Source organism: Triticum urartu, chromosome 3A (genome assembly GCF_056163025.1).
Source record: "Triticum urartu cultivar PI428250 chromosome 3A, HENAU_Tu73, whole genome shotgun sequence".
NCBI lineage: Eukaryota > Viridiplantae > Streptophyta > Magnoliopsida > Poales > Poaceae > Triticum > Triticum urartu.
The window spans coordinates 680,335,120-680,360,645 of NC_141875.1; the positions used below are offsets into that span (position 1 = coordinate 680,335,120).

Sequence of the window (25,526 nt, forward strand, 5' to 3'; positions counted from 1 at the left end):
TTCGATCCAAGGCGAGGGGCAGGGGTCCCCTTCGGAATTGGAGAAGGAAGGTTCGATGATGGTGGTTTCCTTTTGGAGTAGATGAGGGCATGTTTATCTTCGCTGGGCGCGATTCCCTCTTGAAGTTCGCTTGATGTCATTGCTTTGGTGCTTCATTTGCGTCGAAGGGCTCCATCAACATTTAGCTGCTTTACTTGTAGAATATCCTTGTGCTTGCTGTTGTGGTGCCTGTAAGCTGTTTTTGTAGCATGTTGTATCAATCGTTTTCAGTTTCTTTGTTTTTCTTTCCTGTTGTATGGGCCGATGTAATTCCTGGCCGGTTGATGGCTTCGTTAGTTCAAAGCGGGGCTCTCCTTGAGCCTTCAAAAAAAAATTTGTTCGTCATATTTGCCAAGGGAAACATGCTACTGTCTTATTAACAGATAGTAGACAATAGTTTAATTATGATGAAACAAGGAGGATTTGTATACGCAACAGATGTGATTTTCATCTGCTTTCATAATGCTCCTGGCTCGATGTACACATATGGACAAAACTTAATATCTGCAAATGTGACATCAAGAATGGGAAAACAGAGAGGATCTCGGAAGCCGTCGATTTTGTGAAGCAGAACAAGCAGTTTATCCTCGCGATAACCGTCCTTTCACGATCATCCAGCTTCTAGCGAGCTACACCGATCAACTTCCTAGTTTCTGAACTGGGTTTCACATGAGGCGATGATAAACTGGATGATTGAACCTAGGTTATGCAGTGCACTGTTCGATGCAACAAACAAGTTCTCTGTGGTCTTTTGTTTTGTTATTTGGTTATGCCTTGACTTGTTCCGGGCAAGAAACAAGGTGTTTCTAGGTTGTATTTCTGATATGGAATTACTGTGTGTTATGTTAATTAACTAGGGCATGATATATGTATCCAGTGCTCCACTGTTCAGCTTGATGCTATCTTGTGCTTAATCTTTAATATGGTTCTGTATTTAGCTCTGCAACTTAATTGTTGAATATATGTCATCAGTGCTTCAGTATTCTCCATCAGCTTTGAAATTTTGCAATGCAATTATCTAGGCAAGAAACAAGTTTTAGAACTGCTTTCCTGTGGTCTGTGGAACTACTGTATGCTGCAACAGACTTAAAAATGGTATATGCATGTACTTTTCATCTGTTTTCATAGTGCTCCTATACTTCCTGTTACTGGGATATACCAACACAGGCATTGTTCCATACTTCCAGCAAGTAGGTATTTAAATTCATCATTTTACACAACAGGCCTGGTGCAGTCCTTCGTGAGACATGAACACAATATGAGGCCTGGGCCAGATCATGAAAAACCTTTATTGTGCTTAATAGTACAAATCTTGCTTATTCAACTGATGTTAATATGAAGCATCAAGAAGCACTAATCCTGAGATTTGTAGCAGGAAAAGTGAAGTAGTAAGATATCTCTCCAAACAGTTTAACATAAAACCAGTGTGAGGATGGAAGGACAAAAAATTGTTCATAGATTTTCAGGTCCCAGTAACAATCTTTTTTACAAGAACACGCCCTCCTCAAAATACGATAAATGTAACCATGTCCAATTATTGCGAGCATCTTAGTTTCCAAGGAAGTACCTAATGACCAGATGCAACATATTCATGAAAAAAGAATTATAACACTTAGAACATTTCATTTAGTAATCATGATGATGAAATTTATGAACTATTGCTCCTAGATCCTCAGAAAATCAGATGCAGCCTACAAGTCAACAAAGAGGAAACTCTAGTCTTTTTTCATCGCCAGCTTCAACAGAAGGCACAGTCAATTTTTCCGTCCAAGAAATAGTGACATGCATGAAGCATATAAAGTGATAATAATTTAGTACTTCAACCCATACAGTAGACACTTCAACCCCAAAGGTACAGAAACAAGCATAAATTTCTTGCAACAACATACTAAAAGTCCATGCTTCTAATCACAACTTCATCTATACATCTACTCCCTCTGTTCTAAAATAGATGACCCAACTTTGTACTAACTTTTGTACAAAGTTGGGTCATCTATTTTGGAACGGAGGGAGTACATGAAAAGAAGTCAGGGGGCACACACTTGGTCCAGTTCATAGATATTAATTGCAGCTCTTGTGGATACTACGGCTAGGCTGTGAAGAGGCACCAACTCACGCAACAAACGTCAGATGAAAGGAGAATCAGTCATAAAATTATCTTCTACTGCTGCAAAGAAGGCATGTGAAACAAGAGTTTGTTTGAGCCGAAGTTCACAAGGATACAACTCTTCGCCATCACGATGGAAGTTGCCAACCAGTTCACCATCAGTATTAATGTGAAGCAGCCACTCGCCATGACTTAGCAGCAAGAGGACATCACCATCTGTCGATACAACGCTGACATCCCAACAATTATTCCACATTCCCAACTCCTGACCGATTTCTGCGAACGGCAAATCAACCTGGTACTTGTAGTTCCATACCTCGCTTTCATTGTTCTGCAACACCCAAATGTCGACAATTTTCATGGCATAATTATAGCTATATATGCCAATTGTATTGTCCATATCAAAGATGTATGATTCCGTGGGAACAACTGGAGCATGCACCTGCGAAAAAGGTTCAGTTGTGGTATTGAATACAAAAAATACCACCTTGCTTCCGCTCTGATGTTGTACCGGGTACCAATGGAGGCTATCACACACCAGAAGAAATGTCTTGGATTGCAACTCTGATGTTGTATCTGGCCCCCCAATGTACCTTGGTGCCTCTTCGGAGTCCAACACGGAGATATGGCACCCAATTTTGCCCTTAGGAAACAGACGCCCGTGAGCCCCCTCCATGGGGCTCCTCCGGTATAGTAACAGCATGTAATATATAAGCCTATAAAAAAAGGAAAGAAAGAATCTGAGGAGTCCTTTTTTTAGAAGAAGATATGAGGAGTCACGGTGATCTTTCGGAAACAACATGAATAGACTTGTGCTGGGCTTAGCCTCATTGCAAATATACTGCGGAAACTACATATCTCACGCGTAATAAGAAAGCTAACGACAGGAGCGTTTTTTTTTTGCGGGGGAAGGTATATGTATATTAACCAAGTTAAACACGATATGTTTCTCTGAGTCTAGCGAATTTAATCGATCTGGAACAAGGAAAGAAGAAGATGATCACGGCCCAGTACCACGCACTGTGACAAGTGTTTTTCCTTAACTTTTTTTTTTGATGTTTCATATATAGTACCACGCACTGCTTTGGGCAGCCTTTGTCGCCGGAGTTGTACCTGTCAGGGGCGGAGCTACGGGGGGTCGAGCGGGGGCCAACCCCCCCCCCCCCCCCCCCCAACTTGCGCGTCGAACCAACGTTGTATAGCGTAATTTTTGTTCGATCAGGACTAGTTAGAACTAATTAGCCCCCCCAACGGTGATCTCAAGCCCAGTAGCATATGTTTAGCCCACTAGCCCAACACGGAAGACAAAGAGGCAGGCCTGAGGTCTCCTAGACTCCTACAGAATAGGAATCGATCGACGCAGACGGCCAACCTGCAAGTGAGTCTTCTTTAATTCATGCTATGCAATTTATATGCCGGCGAACTGATCCTTACTGCAGAAATTCTTGAGTTAGGTACTTAGGTTAAATGGGATCAGGGGAATTAGGGGAACTAATATCTTGTTTATTCTCACAAACATGTGCTGCAAATTAGGCATGACACAAATTAGGCCTGCTCTTTTGTTTGGATTTATTGTCTGTTGTCACCGATCTGTATTTTTGTGTTTGTGTAGTCATGAAGAGGAAGACAATGCTTTCTTTTTTTGAGAAGGTTGGATCAAGCTCCTGCCCTGGCTCCCAACCTGAACCTACTGCTACCGGTGTTGATGATTCCAACACAGCCGAACAAGGACAAAGTAGTGGACAGAGTAACACTCTTGATCAGAATGTTTCAGCATCTGTAGAAGGTCCACAGCAAGAGACAGTTGTAACAACAGAAACAGATTATATTAGAGACCCCGGCAAACGTCTTCAAATTTGGCAACTCCCTCCTGCCAAGCAAGATGAAGCTCGGCGTTTTTATATATCTGAGGGCGCATATCAACCGATCCTACAACCAGAGGAATACCCATTTGCTGGAACAGGTACTCATCGCCGTCGATTCCAGAAAGATTGGTTTACAAACCATTTTTGGTTAGAGTATTCAACTGACACACATAAGGCATACTGCTTGCCTTGTTTCCTCTTTTCCAAAAAGCCAATTGGAAGGTGTGGCTCAGAGCCTCAGATACATTCACAGTCAAGGGATTTCAAAACTGGAAAAAGGTCAATAATGGGAAAGAATGTGCTTTTCTAACTCACATGGGTCGTGATCCTAACTCAGCTCATAACTTTGCTGTTAGATGTTTTGAAAATCTTAAGAATAGCATGTCTCATATAGACAAGGTAATGATGAAGCAATGTGAGAAAAGAGTGGCAGATGCGAGACTAAGATTCAAGACTACAATTGATGCCATCAGGTAAGCATGATTTCTATATCTATTATGTCCCAAGTGGACTTGTTACTTGTAAATTCTATACTAAGCAATTGTTGCATCTACAGGTGGTTAGCATTTCAAGCATGTCCCTTTAGAGGCCATGATGAATCTCCGGGATCTAAAAACCGAGGTAATTTTATTGAGATGCTCAAGATTCTGACGTCGTATAATAAAGAGGTCAATGAAGTGGTGTTAGAAAATGCTCCAAGAAATGCAAAGTACACTTGCGGAGAAGTCCAGAAAGAAATTGTAAGCATAATTGCTTGTAAAGTGCATAAATCAATTAAAGAAGAAATTGGCAATCGCAAGTTTTGTATAATGGTTGATGAAGCTAGGGATGAATCCAAAAAAGAGCAGATGGCGGTTGTTATTAGATTTGCCAATGAAGAATCAATTATTACAGAGCGCTTTCTTGATGTAGTGCATGTTAAAGATACTGCTGCAACAACTCTCAAAGACAAGATACTTGCTGTTCTAGCTTTCAATAACCTGAATGTGCAAGATATCAGGGGCCAAGCATATGATGGGGCTAGCAACATGAGGGGAGAGTGGAATGGATTGAAGGCTCTTATTCTTCGGGAGTGTCCGTATGCATACTACATTCATTGTATGGCTCATCAGCTACAGTTAGCTCTTGTTGCAGCATCCAGAGAGGTGCATGAGGTACACAACTTCTTTCAGCATGCAAACTTTATAGTCAATGTTGTTAGTGCTTCTTCCAAACGCAACGATGAATTGCTAGCAAACCAGGCAGCTCAAATTGAACGAGAGATCGAACTAGGAGAACTTGATACTGGCCGAGGGTCAAATCAGTTAGGCTCTTTACAAAGAGCAGGAGACACTAGATGGAGCTCCCACTATAAATCAATCCAAAGCTTAAGAAAGATGTTTGCTGCTTCTGTTTCTGTTTTAAGGAGTATAGCAAGTGATCGTTCGGTCTCACAATTTTCTCGAGGAGATGCTGTTGGTGCTCTTAGGATTCTCATCTCATTTGATTTTGTGTTTATTCTGCACCTAATGGAAAAAATCATGAAGATCACTGATGTGTTGTGTGTAAGACTGCAAACTAAATCTTTGGATATTTTGAATGCTTTGGATTGTGTGTCCAACACAAAGGTGCTGCTTGTTGACTTGAGAGAAAATGGTTGGGAATCCCTTCTTGAAGAGATTGATATTCTGGAAATGGCTACTCCCAGACGTTGACTCCATTTGCAACACTGGACCGGAGTGGACTATTTGGCGTGCTGGGCCCCTCTAGGAAATTGCCTGCATGGTGTTGCTCATGACCTTATGGAGATCCTAGCACATCCGAACGAGATTACGAATGAGAAAGAACCACCCCTGGCGGAAGCCTCATGCCGGTCTCTGCATACCTATATCACATCCATCATGTGCATTAAAAAACCACGAGAATATAGAGAAGGGCGGGATGGTGCTTGATGAGTCGGCAATCCATGGAGCTCCCATTCCTCTTGCAAGGTCGAACAGAAGGGTGGAGAAGGAGCTTCACTAGAAGAAACCACTAGAGGACTGGGTGAAACTTAACTCAGATGGAAACTTTGTGGCATCACTGAGCGAGTCTAAATGTGCCATGGTCCTCCGTGATGATGCGAGCTCGGCCGTCTTTACCATGTCTAGAGAGTTGTCCACATGCGGTAGTGCCCTGGAAGCAGAGCTGGAGGCTTGCATAGAGAGTTTGGCAGGATAATATCCACTATCCCTAACCGCCATGCACGTCTCTCCAGGCCATCACATCTGTTCGAAGCATCCCCTGGGGCTATATATATCATCAATAGACAATGTGTCACGTTACATCTCTGTGTCTATTGTCTTTTTACATTCAACAGCTAGCGCTGAACCCAGCTTCCCATTGTGGTGGAGATGGACTATGTTGAGGTGGTCGCAACGATTAATGCTTTCACAGATAGTTGATCAAGGTACATGGCCCTCGTGCGAGAGATTCAGGTGATGGTGCATGTTGAGAAATAGATTTTGCGTACTATAGTTAGTCATACACCAAGTAAGGTTACTCATGGCCTTGTTGCCTACAGGCGCACCGCACCATACATGGAGGCGTGGGTAGGGTTAGGTACAAATGATATTATTAACCTGTGTATGAGCGACACTCCTGCTTAAAGTAATACAATCGCCCTTTTCCCGCCAACAAAAAAGGAGTCCCGACCGACAAGCCACATCGACAAGCGACTCTTCCGCAGGTCTATTCATCTCGGCTCAACACCTTAATGGCTATGCTGTTGGTGGAGAACTGCCTTTTCACTTCCGACGATCAGCACCACAGTGCTAAAGGCTGGCGGCAGTTGCTGAATTTGGTGTGTGCAGGGACTTATATGTGAATTTGGTGTTTGCAATTATCTCTGGGGGTATCCATTACTCTATTTTACATTCTTCACTGAATTAATATAGCAATATTATCGATAGAGCTCCTCACAATGCCCTAAAATTTCCTCTTTCTTTTTTCTTGAGGGAGAAAATGCCTCTTTCAGATAGAAGATTTGTGTTGTTTTCTCTCTCAAACTACATAGGTATCACAGGCTACACCCTGGAAGATGGTTTTAGCCTTTTGTTTTCGAAAGACAAATGGCATCACGATAGCATCCTAGCTCGGTCGCAAAATAAAAAATGGCATCCTGGCTCATGCTTTCCACCGGCTTTCTTCTTTTGCACTTGATCCCGATGCCGCCCTGCCCAAATTATTTTTGCATGAATCAACTTGCCTCCATATTTATTATGCCTTTGTCGAGCAAGTCTTTCAAGAGCTACAAACTATCCCTCTTTTTATTCAAACCCTAACTCTGCTAAATACTCATCAACTAGTTATTATAAGAGCATGTTTCACATAGTTCCCGTTTCTCTGGTTTTTATTAACTAGCAAAAAGAAGTGTCTCCCTAAGAAAAGGTATTAGTGTGGCTTCATCTCATGGATCATCTTAACAAAAGTTTGAATGCTCTTTTGCTAGGTAACGATGCAGATATTTATTGATTCAATGGAATCTCTCTCTCTCTCTCTCTCTCTCTCTCGCTTTTGTTGGAAGCTTCTCCACAAGAAAGATAATGCTTCTGCAAACGTCTCAAAAACAAACCGTAAACCCATTTTTTGGCCATTGAATTGATGACAGGGCCCACATGGTGGCAATAAAAAAGCTCAATGTGTGTTTTTATTTGCGCAATACCAAAAAAGGCCTTCACCCTGCTTTATATATAAAGCAACATGTCCGAACCAACACAAGGTGATGAGGAGTCATCTGAGAAAGCAGAACAAAGATAAAAAAAATTACATGAGTTCCCACACCCTGACAAGAAGCATCCAAGGCTACTGACTAGAAGAGGGACTACACCTCCAAGAGAAACCACCAGACATCAATGTACCACACACACCAAGTTGTCGTCAAAGAGAACCCCCTGCCCTCTCGCTCGGGCGATGGAGCGCTAATCCTACGTGCAAACAACGAGGACTGAGAGCACTCCCAATGATGTCACATGTAAAGGATAGGAAGCCACCGGGACCGCCCGAAGCCAATGCCAAAGTAGCCTCGAGATAGGATCCAAACTCACCCATTGATGCCAGATGGATGGGACTGAAGTGTAGCTAAGCTTGACGATGAGACCCCAAGAGGCTGATGATGCAAACATATCGCCATCGTCGCGACCGAAGGACGGTAAGGGCTTTCACCCGGAGCACTAACGCAGAGAGAGGGACCACAGCAACGCCCCCAACAGGGACACGACACCCACATGCATCATCACCATTGGCGCTGGAGTACGGGGTGTTTGCCGAGAGCCTCACCCACATCACCCGAGATACCATGGTCTCACATCTGACATCATCAAACCAAGCCTCCACATGATGTGGGGGACGCCACTGCTTAAGCACCACCACCGCTAGGATCCCTATTGCCTCGCTCCTCGCCACCCACACAGCCACCACCACTGCCGTCACATCGCTCACTGTACGGCCAACCATGCGGCCTCGCCTTCCAGAGCCATAGCCCTGGAATCCAAGAACCCAAACCACTGTACCACCGCCGCTCAGCAAAGATTTCGCCTTTCGAAGGACAAACACCACCAACCCCATCGGCGCCCCTGTTGTGACCTCCTCACTAGGAGGGTGGCAGCCACAACCCCCGGGCTACGCCATCAAACCAGGCCCAGATCTAGGCAAAGTGGGCTCCTGGACGACGTGCCCTTAGGTCAAATGGAGGACGGCACCGGCCCTGCTGAACATATGATGGCCACCTCCCACGACGTCCAGCCTTCAGGGCTCGACGAGATGGCCCCCACTGGCGATGGGACCAAGGGTCCGTGGGAGCAGAGCAATACAACACAATTTTGGTAGTTTAGGAGGTGTTGAATCTCAAAAGGACAGACTAATAGGTAGGGAAATATCTCTTAAACAACACTTCAAGGGTTAAATATACTTTTATTGAAAGTTCAAATTAATGTTGTACAAAACTCTTTAAATGCATTTAACCGGCCAGCTACAACTGGTAATTGCATTCAGTCACTGAATAGACATTAGTGCTAGGTAATTATGTACACTAGTAGAAAAAGGGTCAAACGTGAAGCACATTAGTGCCGGTTTGTATTTGAGCCGGCACTAATGTATACATTAGTGCCGGTTCCAATGGCTAGCCGGGCCGCTTTCATTAGTACCGGTTCGTGGCGAACCTTTAGCACTGGTTCGTGCCACGAACCGGTACTAATGAGAGTGGTGGCAGGATGTTGTCAGACTGGGGCCCCTCCATCCCCTTTAGTACCGGTTCTTGGCACGAACCGGTACTAAAGGTCTTCCTACATAAACCCTTCATCCACCCGAGCTCGCTCTGTTCTTCCCCTTTCCCCTCTCCTCTCTGTTCTTCCCCTCTTCCTCTCGCGCTCATCACACATTTTGCCCAAATTTTGTCAAGATTTGAAGGCCCCCATCCATTGAAATGATCACAAAGGTTAGCAACTTTGTCCTTTCATCTCTCATTGCTAGATTTACTCTTGCAATGATTCGGATGTGGTATATATATTCTCTTTTAAAACTAGTTGCATTTCGTGTTTATGACAAATTATGCCCATCAAGTTGACATAGAAATTTTTTCTAGGAGGTATGTGAACCGGAAATTCCAACCGACCCTATTGTCAAGAGGTTAAATTTAGTTGAAAGAGAAAACGAGTACTTGAAAGAAAAATTGAAAAGAATTGAGGGGGAGAAGATGGAATTGGAGTTGCATGTTGCCGATGTCGTCGATGATCACAAGATCAAGATGGAGAAAATGCGCTTGAAGATTAGAAAGATTAGAAAATATGCCATCGATAGTGAGGCTTGGTATCATTATGCTGTTGGATCCATTGTTACCTTAGTTGCGATCTTGATCGCATTTGTTGTTGCATTTAAATGCTTTAGCTAGAGAGTTATTTGTTTGTTGCATTTAAGTGTTGTATGAACTTGTATTAATTTGGTCTATTCGGTGTTGTGTAATGAAGATGAGCCGGCAATGGATGTACGATGACCGATGCTTTCCCCAGTTCGTTGAGGGCGTGCATACTTTTCTGATTGCGGCTGAGGCAAACAAGCGGGCGGATGGTTTTATGCCTTGTCCATGTGCTGGCTGTAAGAATGGTCACAATTACTCTACGTCAAGAACCATTCACGTCCACCTGTTTGAGTCCGGTTTCATGCCTCACTATAATGTTTGGACCAAGCACGGAGAAAGAGGGGTTATGATGGAAGACAATGAAGAAGAAGAGGACGACGACAGCTATCCTGGCCATGGGTTCCCTGAATACGATGATACAACAATGGGGGAAGAAGCTGAGCCGGTAATGCGGGAAGAAGCTGACCCGGCAATGCGGGAAGAAGCTGAAGAAGAGGCATCAGATGAGCCCGTTGATGATCTAGGTCGGGCCATTGCCGATGCAAAGAGAAACTCCGCAAGTGATTTGGAGAAGAAGAAGTTGCAGCACATGTTAGAGGATCACAAAAAATTGCTGTATCCGGATTGCGTAGGTGACAAGAAAAAGCTGGGCACCACACTGGAATTGCTGCAATGGAAGGCAGAGAATGGTGTATCTGACAAGGGATTTGGAAAGTTGCTGGTAATGATAAAGGATATGCTTCCAAAGGACAACGAATTGCCCGAGAGTACGTACGAAGCAAAGAAGGTTGTCTGCCCTCTAGGGTTAGAGGTGCAGAAGATACATGCATGCCCTAATGATTGCATCCTCTACCGCGGTGAGTACGAGGATTCGAACGCTTGCCCGGTATGTGGTGCATTGCGCTATAAGATCAGCCGCGATGACCCTGGTGATGTCGAGGGCCGGCACCCCAGGAAGAAGATTCCTGCCAAGGTGATGTGGTATGCTCCTATAATACCACGGTTGAAACATTTGTTCCAAAACAAAGAGCATGCCAAGGCACTGCGATGGCACAGAGAAGACCGTAAGAAAGACGGAAAGTTGAGAGTACCCGCTGACGGGTCGTAGTGGAGAAAAATCAAAAGAAAGTACGGGAAGGAGTTTGCAGATGACGCAAGGAGCGTATGGTTTGGTCTAAGCGCAGATGGCATTAATACTTTTGGGGAGCAGAGCAGCAACCATAGCACCTGGCCTGTGACTCTATGTTTGTATAACCTTCCTCCTTGGTTGTGCATGAAGCGGAAGTTCATTATGATGCCAGTGCTCATCCAAGGCCCTAAGCAACCCGGCAACGACATTGATGTGTACCTAAGGACATTAGTTGAAGAACTCTTACAACTGTGGAATGGAACAGGTGTACGTGCGTGGGATGAGCACATGGGGGAAGAATTTAACCTAAAGGCATTGCTGTTCGTGACCATCAATGATTGGCCTGCTCTCAGTAACCTTTCAGGACAGACAAACAAGGGATACCGCGCATGCACGCACTGTTTGGACGATACCGACAGTATATATTTGGCTAATAAGAATGTGTACCTGGGACATCATCGATTTCTTCCGAGCAGGCACCCCGTAAGAAAGAAAGGCAAGCATTTCAAAGGTGAGGCGGATCACCGGATGAAGCCACGCCACCGTACTGGTGTTGATGTACATGATATGGTCAAGGATTTGAAGGTGGTCTTTGGAAAGGGTCCTGGTGGACAACCTGTTCCGAATGACGCTGACGGATGCGCACCCATGTGGAAGAAGAAATCTATATTTTGGGACCTGCCCTATTGGAAAGACCTCGAGGTCCGCTCCGCAATCGACGTGATGCACGTGACGAAGAATATTTGTGTGACCCTGCTTGGCTTCTTGGGCGTGTATGGGAAGACAAAAGATACACCTGAGGCACGGGAGGACCAGCAACATATGCACGGAAAAGACGGCATATATCAGGGTCATGCAAGCTACGCTCTTACCAAAGAAGAGAAGGAAATCTTCTTTGAATGCCTGCTCAGTATTAAGGTACCATCTGGCTTCTCGTCGAATATAAAGGGAATAATAAACATGGCAGAGAAAAAGTTCCAGAACCTAAAGTCTCATGACTGCCACGTGATTATGACGCAACTGCTTCCGGTTGCATTGAGGGGGCTTCTACCGGAAAACGTTCGATTAGCCATTGTGAAGCTATGTGCATTTCTCAATGCAATCTCTCAGAAGGTAATCGATCCAGAAATCATACCAAGGTTACAGAATGATTTGGTGCAATGTCTTGTCAGTTTCGAGTTGGTGTTCCCACCATCCTTCTTCAACATCATGACGCACGTCCTAGTTCACCTATGCGAAGAGATTAACGTTTTGGGTCCTGTATTTCTACACAATATGTTCCCCTTTGAGAGGTTCATGGGAGTCTTAAAGAAATATGTTCATAACCGTGCTAGGCCAGAAGGAAGCATCTCCAAGGGCCGTCAAAATGAGGAGGTCATTGAGTTTTGTATTGACTTTATTCCTAACCTTAAGCCGATTGGTGTTCCTGAATCGCGGCATAAGGGCAGACTGGATGGAAAAGGCACGCTAGGAGGGGAACAAATAATATGTATGGAAGGACATTCTCTCATTGAAGCACACTACACAGTTCTACAGAATTCCGCCTTGGTGGCTCCGTATATGGATGAACACAAGAATTTGCTACGCTCCAAACACCCGGAGCAGTCTGATGACTGGATTACACGTGAACAAACCAGGAGTTTCGCCAGCTGGTTGCAAGCACGTACCATGCATGACACCTCTATTGAAGATGACCTGTACTTGCTGTCCCAGTTACCATCTTCGAATATAATGACTTTCAAAGGGTACGAGATAAATGGTAATACATTTTACACGATCGCCCAAGATAAGAAAGCACCAACCAAAACAGTGGTGTCCGCTTTGATGCAGAAACCAAGACGGGAAAGGAAACATATTATGGTTATATACAGGACATATGGGAACTTGACTATCGACGTGGTTTGAAGGTCCCTTTGTTTCGGTGCAAATGGGTCAATATGACACGAGGCGGGGTAACGGAAGACCCGCAGTACGGAATGACAACAGTGGATCTCAACAATCTTGCGTATGCAGACGAACCATTCGTCCTAGCCAATGATGTGGCACAGGTTTTCTATGTGAAGGACATGTCTACCAAGCCAAGAAAAAGAAAAGATAAGGAAGCGAATGCATCGTACGATGAGCCAAAGTGGCACATAGTTCTTTCTGGGAAGAGAAACATCGTGGGAGTGGATGACAAGACAGACAAGTCAGAAGATTATGAAAAGTTTGATGAAATTGCTCCATTCACAGTGAATATTGACCCGAGCATCCCGTTAAATGATGAAGATTTTCCATGGCTACGACGCAAAGGGACACACGCGAAGAAAAAGTTTCACACCCAAAGATCTGGGATGTGATCGGCTTAACTATCATCACTTTCTTCTGTGTTTCACACCCAGGAGGGAATCTCTGTAATAGTTAGGGTAGCTAGTTATGTGTTTTGGCATTTGAAACGCGAAGAAATTTTATGTGCAAGCAAATTCTTTCATGCATTTACTGATTTTTTCAGCTAAATGACCCTGAAATTGAAAAGCATTTCAAATGAACTCAGAAAAGGTTGAAAGTTGGCATGGTATCATAATTTCACCCACATAGCATGTGCAAAAAAGTAGAGAGGGTTACCGCAAAAACTGGATGCACTTCGTGTACAAAATGGACAATCTGTTTCGAAGTATCAGGGTTTCGGATGAAAACTCATCCGTTACAAAGGCATTTCATTTTTTGAATAACCTAAGCATTACCAAATTGAATATAATGATAAAACACACTAATATTAAACATAAGAGAAAAGAATCACTGAAAAATCTATTTTCAAAGTTAAGTTATTCACAAAAATAAATAAAGCGAAAAAAAGACAAAAAAGCCCACCTACTGGGCCATAGCGGCCTGCATACGACTAGAAACCCAAATTCAAGTTGGGCCAGGATGCAGGCCCGCTAGCCCAGTAGGCTCAACAGGGCATCGCAGAAGAGGTAGGCCCAGAAGGCCTGCTTAAGAGAGGAGCTCGAGACAGCAGCGACGGCGGGGCTTATAAGCAGGTGCGAGTGCCACTCGGCTAGCGAGGTGGGACTAAACTTTTGTGCCCCTCGCCTGGCAGCGCACACCCTTTAGTACCGGGTCGTGGCACCAACCGGTACTAAAGGGGGGGGGGCCTTTAGTACCGGTTGGAGGCACCAACCGGTACTAAAGGGGGTCGCTTCCCGCTGCTTGGGCTAGCCAAAACAGACCTTTAGTACTGGTTGGTGGCTCTAACCGGTACTAAAGGTGGGTTCTATATAAGAAAACACTTCAAAATTTCATCAGTTTCTCATCTCTCCCTCTGCTTCTTCTCCTCTGCACCGTCGCCCGCCGCCTCCATATCCCTCGTCGCCGCCCCGGCCCGTCGCCGCCCCGTCGTCCGCGTCGTCACCGCCGCCCCGTCTCGGCCGCTCGTCACCGTCCCCGTCGTCGTCCCCGTCCCCGTCGTCGCCGCCCCGTCGTCGCCGCGCCCGTCGCCGTCCCCGTCGCCGCGCGCCCCCCGTCGCCTCTCGCCTCACCGGCCGGTGAGCGCGCGCACACACACACACATACATTTTTAGTTATAGATTTTTCTGTTTTTTAGAAATTGTTAGACATTTTTCTGTTTTTTTAGAAATAGTTAGGAATGTTAGAATTGTTAGAATAGTTAGAAATGTTAGAATTGTTAGAAATGTTAGAATTGTTAGAATTTTTTTTTCTATTTTTTAGTTATAGAAATAGTTATAAAAAAGTTAGAATTGTTAGAAATTTTTCTGTTTTTTAGTTATAGAAATAGTTATAAAAAAGTTAGAAATTTTTCTTTTTTTTAGTTATAGAAATATTAGAAATGTTATAGAAATGTTAGTTATATATAGCATTGTTAGAAATGTTATAGAAATGTTAGAAATTTTAGTTATCAAAATCCAATCATTAAAAAAATGTTACTTTTTGCGGGCATATAGCTAGTATTTGTTGTCGACGATGCCCGGCCCGCATCCTCGCCGTCGACATGCCCATGACGACGTCCAGCTGACCCATGTCCGGGACTGGGCTCCGCCGGGCTGGCACTGGGAGGTGCTGCCTGGAGGGGCGCGCCGCTTGATGAGGAACCCGGCCCCGGGTCCCGTCATCGACCCTGATCTCGTTTGGTGGCGTTCGCGTGGGCCAGTTTCGGTGCGGAGGGAGCCGGCCCCGCCGGAGGTGGTACGTCGTCGTGTCATGGTAATACAGTTGCAGGTGCCGATGTTTAAATAGTCTTGATCGTGCGGGTGTGAGATTGCTGAGTCCTCGTGACTCACAGATACTTCCAAACAGTTGCAGGTGCCGATGATACCAGTGCAGTTGACGCAACCTAGCTCAGGTGGGAGCCCGATGAAGATCTTGATCGTAGTCTTGTTTCGTTTCCAGTTGATCAGTAGTGGAGCCCAGTCGGGGCTATCGGGATCTATTGCATTAGGGGTTGTCTTCTTTTATTGTATTCTGGATGATGTAATGCTATATTTATGTTTTGTGTGAAGTGGCGATTGTAAGACAACTCTGTACCTCTTCTTATTCAGTACATGGGATGTGTAAAGATTACCCCTCTCGCGACATGCCTACAATGCGGTTATGCCTCTAAGTCGTGCTCCGACACGTGGGAGATATGCTAGAAATATGAGCAATTTACCAAATGATTTTATTAACAGAAATACTAGATAAAGCATGACTAATATAATAGAGATAAAACAAGTCATGCTTTCTGACAGAGAGAAGGTAAATAGCTTCTGCATATATGAACCGTAGCCTAGCATATCTATAGCAGACAGTAGAACTAGTTGCATATATGAAGTAGAACCTAACATATCTAGAGCAAGTACTAGTACGAGAAACTGTGGCAGTGAAGGAAATATGCCCTAGAGGCAATAATAATGTTATTATTTTATTTCCTTATATCATGATAAATGTTTATTATTCATGCTAAAATTGTATTATCCGGAAACATAATACTTGTGTGAATACATAGACAAACCAAACGTCACTAGTATGCCTCTACTTAACTAGCTCATTAATCAAAGATGGTTATGTTTCCTAACCATACACATGTGTTGTCATTTGATTAACGGGATCACATGATTAGGAGAATGATGTGATTGACATGACCCATTCCATTAGCTTAGCACCCGATCATTTAGTATGTTGCTATTGCTTTCTTCATGACTTATACATGTTCCTATGACTAGGAGATTATGCAACTCCCGTTTACCGGAGGAACACTTTGTGTGCTACCAAACGTCATAACGTAACTGGGTGATTATAAAGGAGCTCTACAGGTGTCTCCAAAGGTGAATGTTGGGTTGGCGTATTTTGAGATTAGGATTTGTCACTCCGACTGTCGGAGAGGTATCTCTGGGCCCTCTCGGTAATGCACATCACATAAGCCTTGCAAGCATTACAACTAATGAGTTAGTTGCAAGATGATGTATTACGAAACGAGTAAAGAGACTTGCCGGTAATGAGATTGAACTAGGTATTGAGATACCGACGATCGAATCTCGAGCAAGTAACATACCAATGACAAAGGGAACAACGTATGTTGTTATGCGGTCTGACCGATAAAGATCTTCGTAGAATATGTGGGAGCCAATATGAGCATCTAGGTTCCGCTATTGGTTATTGACCGGAGACGTGTCTCGGTCATGTCTACATTGTTCTCGAACCCGTAGGGTCTGCACGCTTAAGGTTTCGATGACAGTTATATTATGAGTTTATGAGTTTTGATGTACCGAAGGAGTTCGGAGTCCCGGATGATATCGGGGACATGACGAGGAGTCTCGAAATGGTCGAGATGTAAAGATTGATATATTGGACGATTATATTCGGACATCGGAAAGGTTCCGAGTGGTTCGGATATTTTTCGGAGTACCGGGGAGTTACGGGAATACGGGAGAAGAAGTATATGGGCCTTATTGGGCTTTAGGGGAGAGGGAGAGGGAGGCCGCGCGCCCCCCAAGGCCTAGTCCGAATTGGACTAGGGGGAGGGGCTGCGTCCCTCCTTCCTTCTCTTCCCTCTTCCCCTTCCTTGTCTCCTACTCCTACTACATGGAAGGACTCCTAGTTGGACTAGGAAAGGGGGAATCCTACTCCCGGTGGGAGTAGGACTCCCCTAGGGCGCGCCATAGAGAGGGCCGGCCCTCCCCTCCTCCACTCCTTTATATACGGGGGCAGGGGGCACCCCATAGACACACAAGTTGATCCACGTGATCATATTCTTAGCCATGTGCGGTGCCCCCTTCCACCATAATCCTCGATAATATTGTAGCGGTGCTAAGGCGAAGCCCTGCGACGGTGGTACATCAAGATCGTCACCACACCGTCGTGCTGACGAAACTCTTCCCCGACACTTTACTGGATCGGAGTCCGGGGATCGTCATCGAGCTGAACGTGTGCTAAAACTCGGAGGTGCCTTAGTTTCGGTGCTTGATCGGTCGGGCCGTGAAGACGTACGACTACATCAACCGCGTTGTGCTAACGCTTCCGCTGTCGGTCTACAAGGGTACGTAGATCACACTCTTCCCTCGTTGCTATGCATCACCATGATCTTGCGTGTGCGTAGGAAAATGTTTGAAATTACTACGTTCCCTAACAGTGGCATCCGAGCCTAGGTTTTATGTGTTGATGTTATATGCACGAGTAGAACACAAGTGAGTTGTGGGCGATATAAGTCATACTGCTTACCAGCATGTCATACTTTGGTTCGGCGGTATTGTTGGACGAAGCGGCCCGGACCGACATTACGCGTACGCTTACGCGAGACCGGTTCTCCCGACGTGCTTTGCACAAAGGTGGCTAGCGGGTGATAGTTTCTCCAACTTTAGTTGAACCGAGTGTGGCTACGCCCGGTCCTTGCGAAGGTCAAAATAACACCAACTTCACAAACTATCGTTGTGGTTTTGATGCGTAGGTAAGATTGGTTCTTGCTTAAGCCCGTAGCAGCCACGTAAAACTTGCAACAACAAAGTAGAAGACGTCTAACTTGTTTTTGCAGGGCATGTTATGATGTGATATGGTCAAGACATGATGCTGAATTTTATTGTATGAGATGATCATGTTTTGTAACCAAGTTATCGGCAACTGGCAGGAGCCATATGGTTGTCGCTTTATTGTATGCAATGCAATTGTGCTGTAATGCTTTACTTTATCACTAAACGGTAGCGATAGTCGTGGAAGCATAAGATTGGCGAGACGACAATGATGCTACGATGGTGATCAAGGTGTCGCGCCGGTGACGATGGTGATCACGACGGTGCTTCGAAGATGGAGATCACAAGCACAAGATGATGATGGCCATATCATATCAGTTATATTGATTGCATGTGATGTTTATCTTTTATGCATCTTATCTTGCTTTGATTGACGGTAGCATTTTAAGATGATCTCTCACTAATTATCAAGAAGTGTTCTCCCTGAGTATGCACCGTTGCGAAAGTTCTTTGTGCTGAGACACCACGTGATGATCGGGTGTGATAGGCTCTACGTTCAAATACAACGGGTGCAAAACAGTTGCACACGCGGAATACTCAGGTTATACTTGACGAGCCAAGAATATACAGATATGGCCTCGGAACACGGAGACCGAAAGGTCGAGCGTGAATCATATAGTAGATATGATCAACATAGTGATGTTCACCAATGAAACTGCTCCATCTCACGTGATGATCGGACATGGTTTAGTTGATTTGGATCACGTGATCACTTAGAGGATTAGAGGGATGTCTATCCAAGTGGGAGTTCTTAAGTAATATGATTAATTGAACTTAAATTTACCATGAACTTAGTCCTGGTAGTATTTTGCAAATTATGTTGTAGATCAATAGCTCGCGTTGTTGCTTTCCTGTGTTTATTTTGATATGTTCCTAGAGAAAATTGTGTTGAAAGATGTTAGTAGCAATGACGCGGATTGGATCCGTGATCTGAGGTTTATCCTCATTGCTGCACAGAAGAAGTATGTCCTTGATGCACCGCTAGGTGACAGACCTATTGCAGGAGCAGATGCAGACGTTATGAACGTTTGGCTAGCTCAATATGATGACCACTTGATAGTTTAGTGCACCATGCTTAATGGCTTAGAATCAGGACTTCAAAGACGTTTCGAACGTCATGGACCATATGAGATGTTCCAGGAGTTGAAGTTAATATTTCAAGCAAATACCCGAGTTGAGAGATATGAAGTCTCCAACAAGTTCTATAGCTAAAAGATGGAGGAGAATCGCTCAACTAGTGAGCATGTGCTCAGATTGTCTGGGTACTACAATCGCTTGAATCAAGTGGGAGTTAATCTTCCAGATAAGATAGTGATTGACAGAATTCTCTAGTCACCATCACCAAGTTAGTAGAACTTCGTGATGAACTATAATATGCAAGGGATAACGGAAACAACTCCCAAGCTCTTCGTGATGCTGAAATCAACGAAGGTAGAAATCAAGAAAAACATCAAGTGTTGATGGTTGACAAGACCACTAGTTTCAAGAAAAAGGGCAAAGGGAAGAATGGGAACTTCAAGAAGAATGGCAAGCAAGTTGCTGCTCAAGTGAAGAAGCCCAAGTCTGGTCCTAAGCCTGAGACTAAGTGCTTCTACTGCAAAGGGACTGGTCACTGGAAGCGGAACTACCCCAAGTGATTGGCGGATAAGAAGGATGGCAAAGTGAACATAAGTATATTTGATATACATGTTATTGATGTGTCATTTACTAGTGTTTATAGCAACCCCTCAGTATTTGATACTAGTTCACTTGCTAAGATTAGTAACTCAAAACGGGAGTTGCAGAATAAACAGAGACTAGTTAAGGGTGAAGTGACGATGTGTGTTGGAAGTGGTTCCAAGATTGATATGATCATCATCACACACTCCCTATACTTTCGGGATTAGTGTTAAACCTAAATAAGTGTTATTTGGTGTTTGCGTTGAGCATGAATATGATTTGATCATGTTTATTGCAATACGGTTATTCATTTAAGTAAGAGAATAAATTGTTGTTCTGTTTACATGAATAAAACCTTATATGGTTACACACCCAATGAAAATGGTTCATTGGATCTCGATCGTAGTGATACACATATTCATAATATTGAAACCAAAAAGATGCAAAGTTAATAATGATAGTGCAACTTATTTGTGGCACTGCCGTTTAGGTCATATTGGTGTAAAGCGCATGAAGAAATTCCATGCTGATGGGATTTTGGAATCACTTGGTGCTTGCGAACCATGTCTTATGGGCAAGATGACTAAAAACACCGCTCTCCAGTACTATGGAGAGAGCAACAGATTTGTTGGAAATCATACATACAAATGTATGTGGTCCGATGAATGTTGGAGCTCGCGGCGGGTATCGTTATTTTCTGACCTTCATAGATGATTTGAGCAGATATGAGTATATCTACTTGATGAAACATAAGTCTGAAACATTTGAAAAGTTCAAATAATTTCAGGGTGAAGTGGAAAATCATTGTGACAAGAAAATAAGGTTTCTACGATCTGATCGTGGAGACAAATATTTGAGTTACGAGTTTGGTCTTCAATTGAAACAATGTGAAATAGTTTCACTACTCACGCCACCTGGAACACCACAATGTAATGGTGTGTCCGAACGTCATAACCATACTTTATTAGATATGGTGCGATCTATGATGTCTCTTACCGATCTACCACTATCGTTTTGGGGTTATGCATTAGAGACAGCTGCATTCACGTTAAATAGGGCACCATCTAAATCCGTTGAGACGACACCGTATGAACTATGGTTTGGCAAGAAACCTAAGCTGTCGTTTCTTAAAGTTTGAGGTTGCAATGCTTATGTGAAAAAGTTTCAACCTGATAAGCTCAAACTCAAATCGGAGAAGTGCGTCTTCATAGTATACCCATAAGAAAATGTTGGGTACACCTTCTATCACAGATCCGAAGGCAAGACATTCATTGCTAAGAATGGATCCTTTCTAGAGAAGGAGTTTCTCTCGAAAGAAGTGAGTGGGAGGAAAGTAGAACTTGATGAGGTAACTGTACCTGCTCCCTTATTGGAAAGTAGTTCATCACAGAAATCTGTTCTTGTGACTACTGCACCAATTAGTGAGGAAGCTAATGATGATGATCATGTAACTTCATATCAAGTTACTACCGAATCTCGTAGGTAAACCAGAGTGAGATCCGCACCAGAGTGGTACGGTAATCCTGTTCTGGAAGTCATGTTACTAGACCATGACAAACTTGCGAACTATGAGGAAGCGATGATGAGCCCAGATTCCGCGAAATGGTTTGAAGCCATGAAATCTGAGATATGATCTATGTATGAGAACAAAGTATGGACTTTGATGGATTTGCCCGATGATCGGCAAGCCATAGAAAATAAATGGATCTTCAAGAGGAGACAGACGCTGATAGTAGTGTTACTATCTACAAAGCTAGACTTGTCGAAAAAGGTTTTTTGACAAAGTGCAAGGTGTTGACTACGATGAAATTTTCTCACTCGTAGCGATGCTTAAGTCTGTCCAAATCATGTTAGCAATTGCCGCATTTTTATGAAATCTGGCAAATGGATAAACAAAACTACATTCCTTAATGGATTTAAAGAAGAGTTGTATATGATGCAACCAAAAGGTTTTGTCAATCCTAAAGGTGCTAACAAAATATGCAAGCTCCAGCGATCCATCTATGGACTGGTGCAAGCATCTCGGAGTTGGAATATGCGCTTTGATGAGATGATCAAAGCATATAGTTTTATACAGACTTGTGGTGAAGCCTGTATTTACAAGAAAGTGAGTGGGAGCACTACAACATTTCTGACAAGTATATGTGAATGACATATTATTGATCGGAAATAATGTAGGATTATTCTACAAAGCATAAAGGAGTGTTTGAAAGAAGTTTTTCAAAGAAAGACCTCGGAAGCTGCTTACATATTAAGCATCAAGATCTATAGAGATAGATCAAGACGCTTGATAAGTTTTTTCAATGAGTACATACCTTGACAAGATTTTGAAGTAGCTCAAAATAGAACAGTCAAAGAAAGATTTCTTGCCTATGTTACAAGGTGTGAAATTGAGTAAGACTCAAAGCCCGACCACGGCAGAAGATAGAAAGAGAGTGAAAGTCATTCCCTATGCCTCAGCCATAGGTTCTATAAAATATCTCATGCTGTGTACTAGATCTATTGTATACCCTACACTGATGTTGGCAATGGAGTACAATAGTGATCTAGGAGTAGATCACTGGACAACGGTCAAATTTTTCTTACTGGAATAAGGATATGTTTCTCGATTATGGAGGTGACAAAAGGTTCGTCGTAAAGGGTTACATCGATACAAACTTTGTCACTGATCCAGATGATTCTAAGTCTCAATCTGGATGCATATTGAAAGTGGGAGCAATTAGCTAGAGTAGCTCCGTGTAGAGCATTGTTGACATAGAAATTTGCAAAATACATACGGATCTGAATATGGTAGACCCGTTGACTAAACTTCTCTCACAGGCAAAACATGATCACACCTTAGTACTCTTTGGGTGTTAATCACATAGCAATGTGAACTAGATTATTGACTCTAGTAAACCCTTTGGGTGTTGGTCACATGACGATGTGAACTATGGGTGTTAATCACATGCTGATGTGAATTATTGATGTTAAATCACATGTCGATGTGAACTAGATTATTGACTCTAGTGCAAGTGGGAGACTGAAGGAAATATGCCCTAGTGGCAATAATAATGTTGTTATTTTATTTCCTTATATCATGATAAATGTTTATTATTCATGCTAGAATTGTATTATCCGGAAACATAATACTTGTGTGAATACATAGACAAACCAAACGTCACTAGTATGCCTCTACTTGACTAGCTCATTAATCAAAGATGGTTATGTTTCCTAACCATAGACATGTGTTGTCATTTGATTAACGGGATCACATGATTAGGAGAATGATGTGATTGACATGACCCATTCCATTAGCTTAGCACCCAATCATTTAGTATGTTGCTATTGCTTTCTTCATGACTTATACATGTTCCTATGACTATGAGATTATGCAACTCCTGTTTACCGGAGGAACACTTTGTGTGCTACCAAACGTCATAACGTAACTGGTGATTATAAAGGAGCTCTACAGGTGTCTCCAAAGGTGAATGTTGGGTTGGCGTATTTCAAGATTAGGATTTGTCACTCCGATTGTCGGAGAGGTATCTCTGGGCCCTCTCGGTAATGCACATCACATAAGCCTTGCAAGCATTACAACTAATGAGTTAGTTGCAAGATGATGTATTACGAAACGAGTAAAGAGACTTGCCGGTAATGAGATTGAACTAGGTATTGAGATACCGACGACCGAATCTCGGGCAAGTAACATACCGATGACAAAGGGAACAACGTATGTTGTTATGCGGTCTGACCGATAAAGATCTTCGTAGAATATGTGGGAGCCAATATGAGCATCTAGGTTCCGCTATTGGTTATTGACCGGAGACGTGTCTCGGTCATGTCTACATTGTTCTCGAACCCGTAGGGTCCGCACGCTTAAGGTTTCGATGACAGTTATATTATGAGTTCATGAGTTTTGATGTACCGAAGGAGTTCGGAGTCCCGGATGAGATCGGGGACATGACGAGGAGTCTCGAAATGGTCGAGACATAAAGATCGATATATTGGACGACTATATTCGGACATCGGAAAGGTTCCGAGTGTTTCGGGTATTTTTCGGAGTACCGGGGAGTTACGGGAATACGGGAGAAGAAGTATATGGGCCTTATTGGGCTTTAGGGGAGAGGGAGAGGCAGGCCGCGCGCCCCCATGGCCTAGTCCGAATTGGACTAGGGGGAGGGGCTGCGCCCCCTCCTTCCTTCTCTTCCCTCTTCTCCTTCCTTGTCTCCTACTCCTACTACATGGAAGGACTCCTAGTTGGACTAGGAAAGGGGGAATCCTACTCCCGGTGGGAGTAGGACTCCCCTAGGGCGCGCCATAGAGAGGGCCGGCCCTCCCCTCCTCCACTCCTTTATATACGGGGGCAGGGGGCACCCCATAGACACACAAGTTGATCCACGTGATCATATTCTTAGCCGTGTGCGGTGCCCCCTTCCACCATAATCCTCGATAATATTGTAGCGGTGCTTAGGCGAAGCCCTGCGACGGTGGTACATCAAGATCGTCACCACACCGTCGTGCTGATGGAACTCTTCCCCGACACTTTGCTGGATCGGAGTCCGGGAATCGTCATCGAGCTGAACGTGTGCTAAAACTCGGAGGTGCCGTAGTTTCGGTGCTTGATCGGTCGGGCCGTGAAGACGTACGACTACATCAACCGCGTTGTGCTAACGCTTCCGCTGTCGGTCTACAAGGGTACGTAGATCACACTCTTCCCTCGTTGCTATGCATCACCATGATCTTGCGTGTGCGTAGGAATTTTTTTGAAATTACTACGTTCCCTAACAGGCAGGACATCTAATAGAAAGAAGAACACGTACGGGTCAGCAACAGAAGTAGCACTTGACTTGGGGTCGGTGTCCTCGCCAGCCATGTCGTCGAGGAGGTTGTTGACGTCGGGGAAGAAGTCATCAGAGTAGGGGCGTCCGTGACGAAGGAGTCAGTCAGTAGTCGCGCAGAGCGCTCCCCAAAAACCTTATCACCCTTCTCCCGTACAGGACTCAAAGAGGTGTGGTTTCGGAGGCCTACTGTCCCGACGTGCGGTGGACGCTGCAAGCTGGGATGAGGAAGACAGCAGCAGCTCAGAGATGGAACCGATGGCGAGAGTAAGGAGAAGTTCTGGTGCGTCTCTCTGGGAGGAGCGACCTCCCTTTTATACGCGCAAGAGAAGGAGGCGAGATGGCAGCGACGGAAGGCGAAACGAAGAGACGAAGGTGAAGCGAACAGCCAGCAGCCGAAGGGCTGCACCGTTCGCATTCGAACTCCACTTTTGCAAAAATCTTTTCAGCTTCCGTGTGACCTTTCGTATACCCGTAGTGCGTGGCAAAAATTTAGATATCGGCTCAGCTCATTCCTGCGACCCGCGGTGCGTCGTGACGAGGCGGGCGGCGGAGGAGGAGCGCGCGTGGATATCCCTCTTGTTCTCATGCTCGTACAAGTGGGGAAAGAACCTCCCTTATAAGGAGGTCCAACTCCCACTAAACTAGCAATGTGGGACTAAACTTTAGTAGTATCCCTTGCCTTGTACAAATGGGCTAAGTGGGCCACTAGGATTTATTAGGAATTTCTGAAATAGTTATTGGGCTGCCCAAAATAGACTAAATTCCAGCAATCCCCCACCAGATCCCAGAGGCACACAGAAATTTGCCTTTGGTTCCAAAACACTGTTTTATATACCGGTACTGCAGTGGAGACTGTTAAGTTAAACTTCCACCTAGAACTCTATGCTACACTAGTAAGCAACTTGAACAGTGGACTGGGCCTTGAACTGCAAGTTTTCTGCGAATCTAGCTTCACATAAAGCCTTGACCGATATGTGGATACCGTGGGTCTTCCCCGTGGGTGGAGCTTATGCGTCATACTCCGTGACCTTTCA

The 25,526-nt window shown here is 44.2% G+C and overlaps 1 protein-coding gene and 1 pseudogene across 1 annotated transcript; both read left to right on the forward strand.

Annotated features, from left to right (window-relative positions):
• The window catches only part of LOC147981514 (uncharacterized), a 164,246-nt pseudogene that overhangs the window by 81,205 nt on the left and 57,515 nt on the right, over positions 1-25,526 (forward strand).
• On the forward strand, positions 3,761-5,705 carry LOC147981515 (uncharacterized). The gene is made up of 2 exons (XM_087545763.1): positions 3,761-4,484; positions 4,568-5,705. Exons 1-2 carry the CDS (start codon positions 4,327-4,329, stop codon positions 5,703-5,705), a joined length of 1,296 nt encoding a protein of 431 aa, XP_087401889.1. The 5' UTR covers positions 3,761-4,326.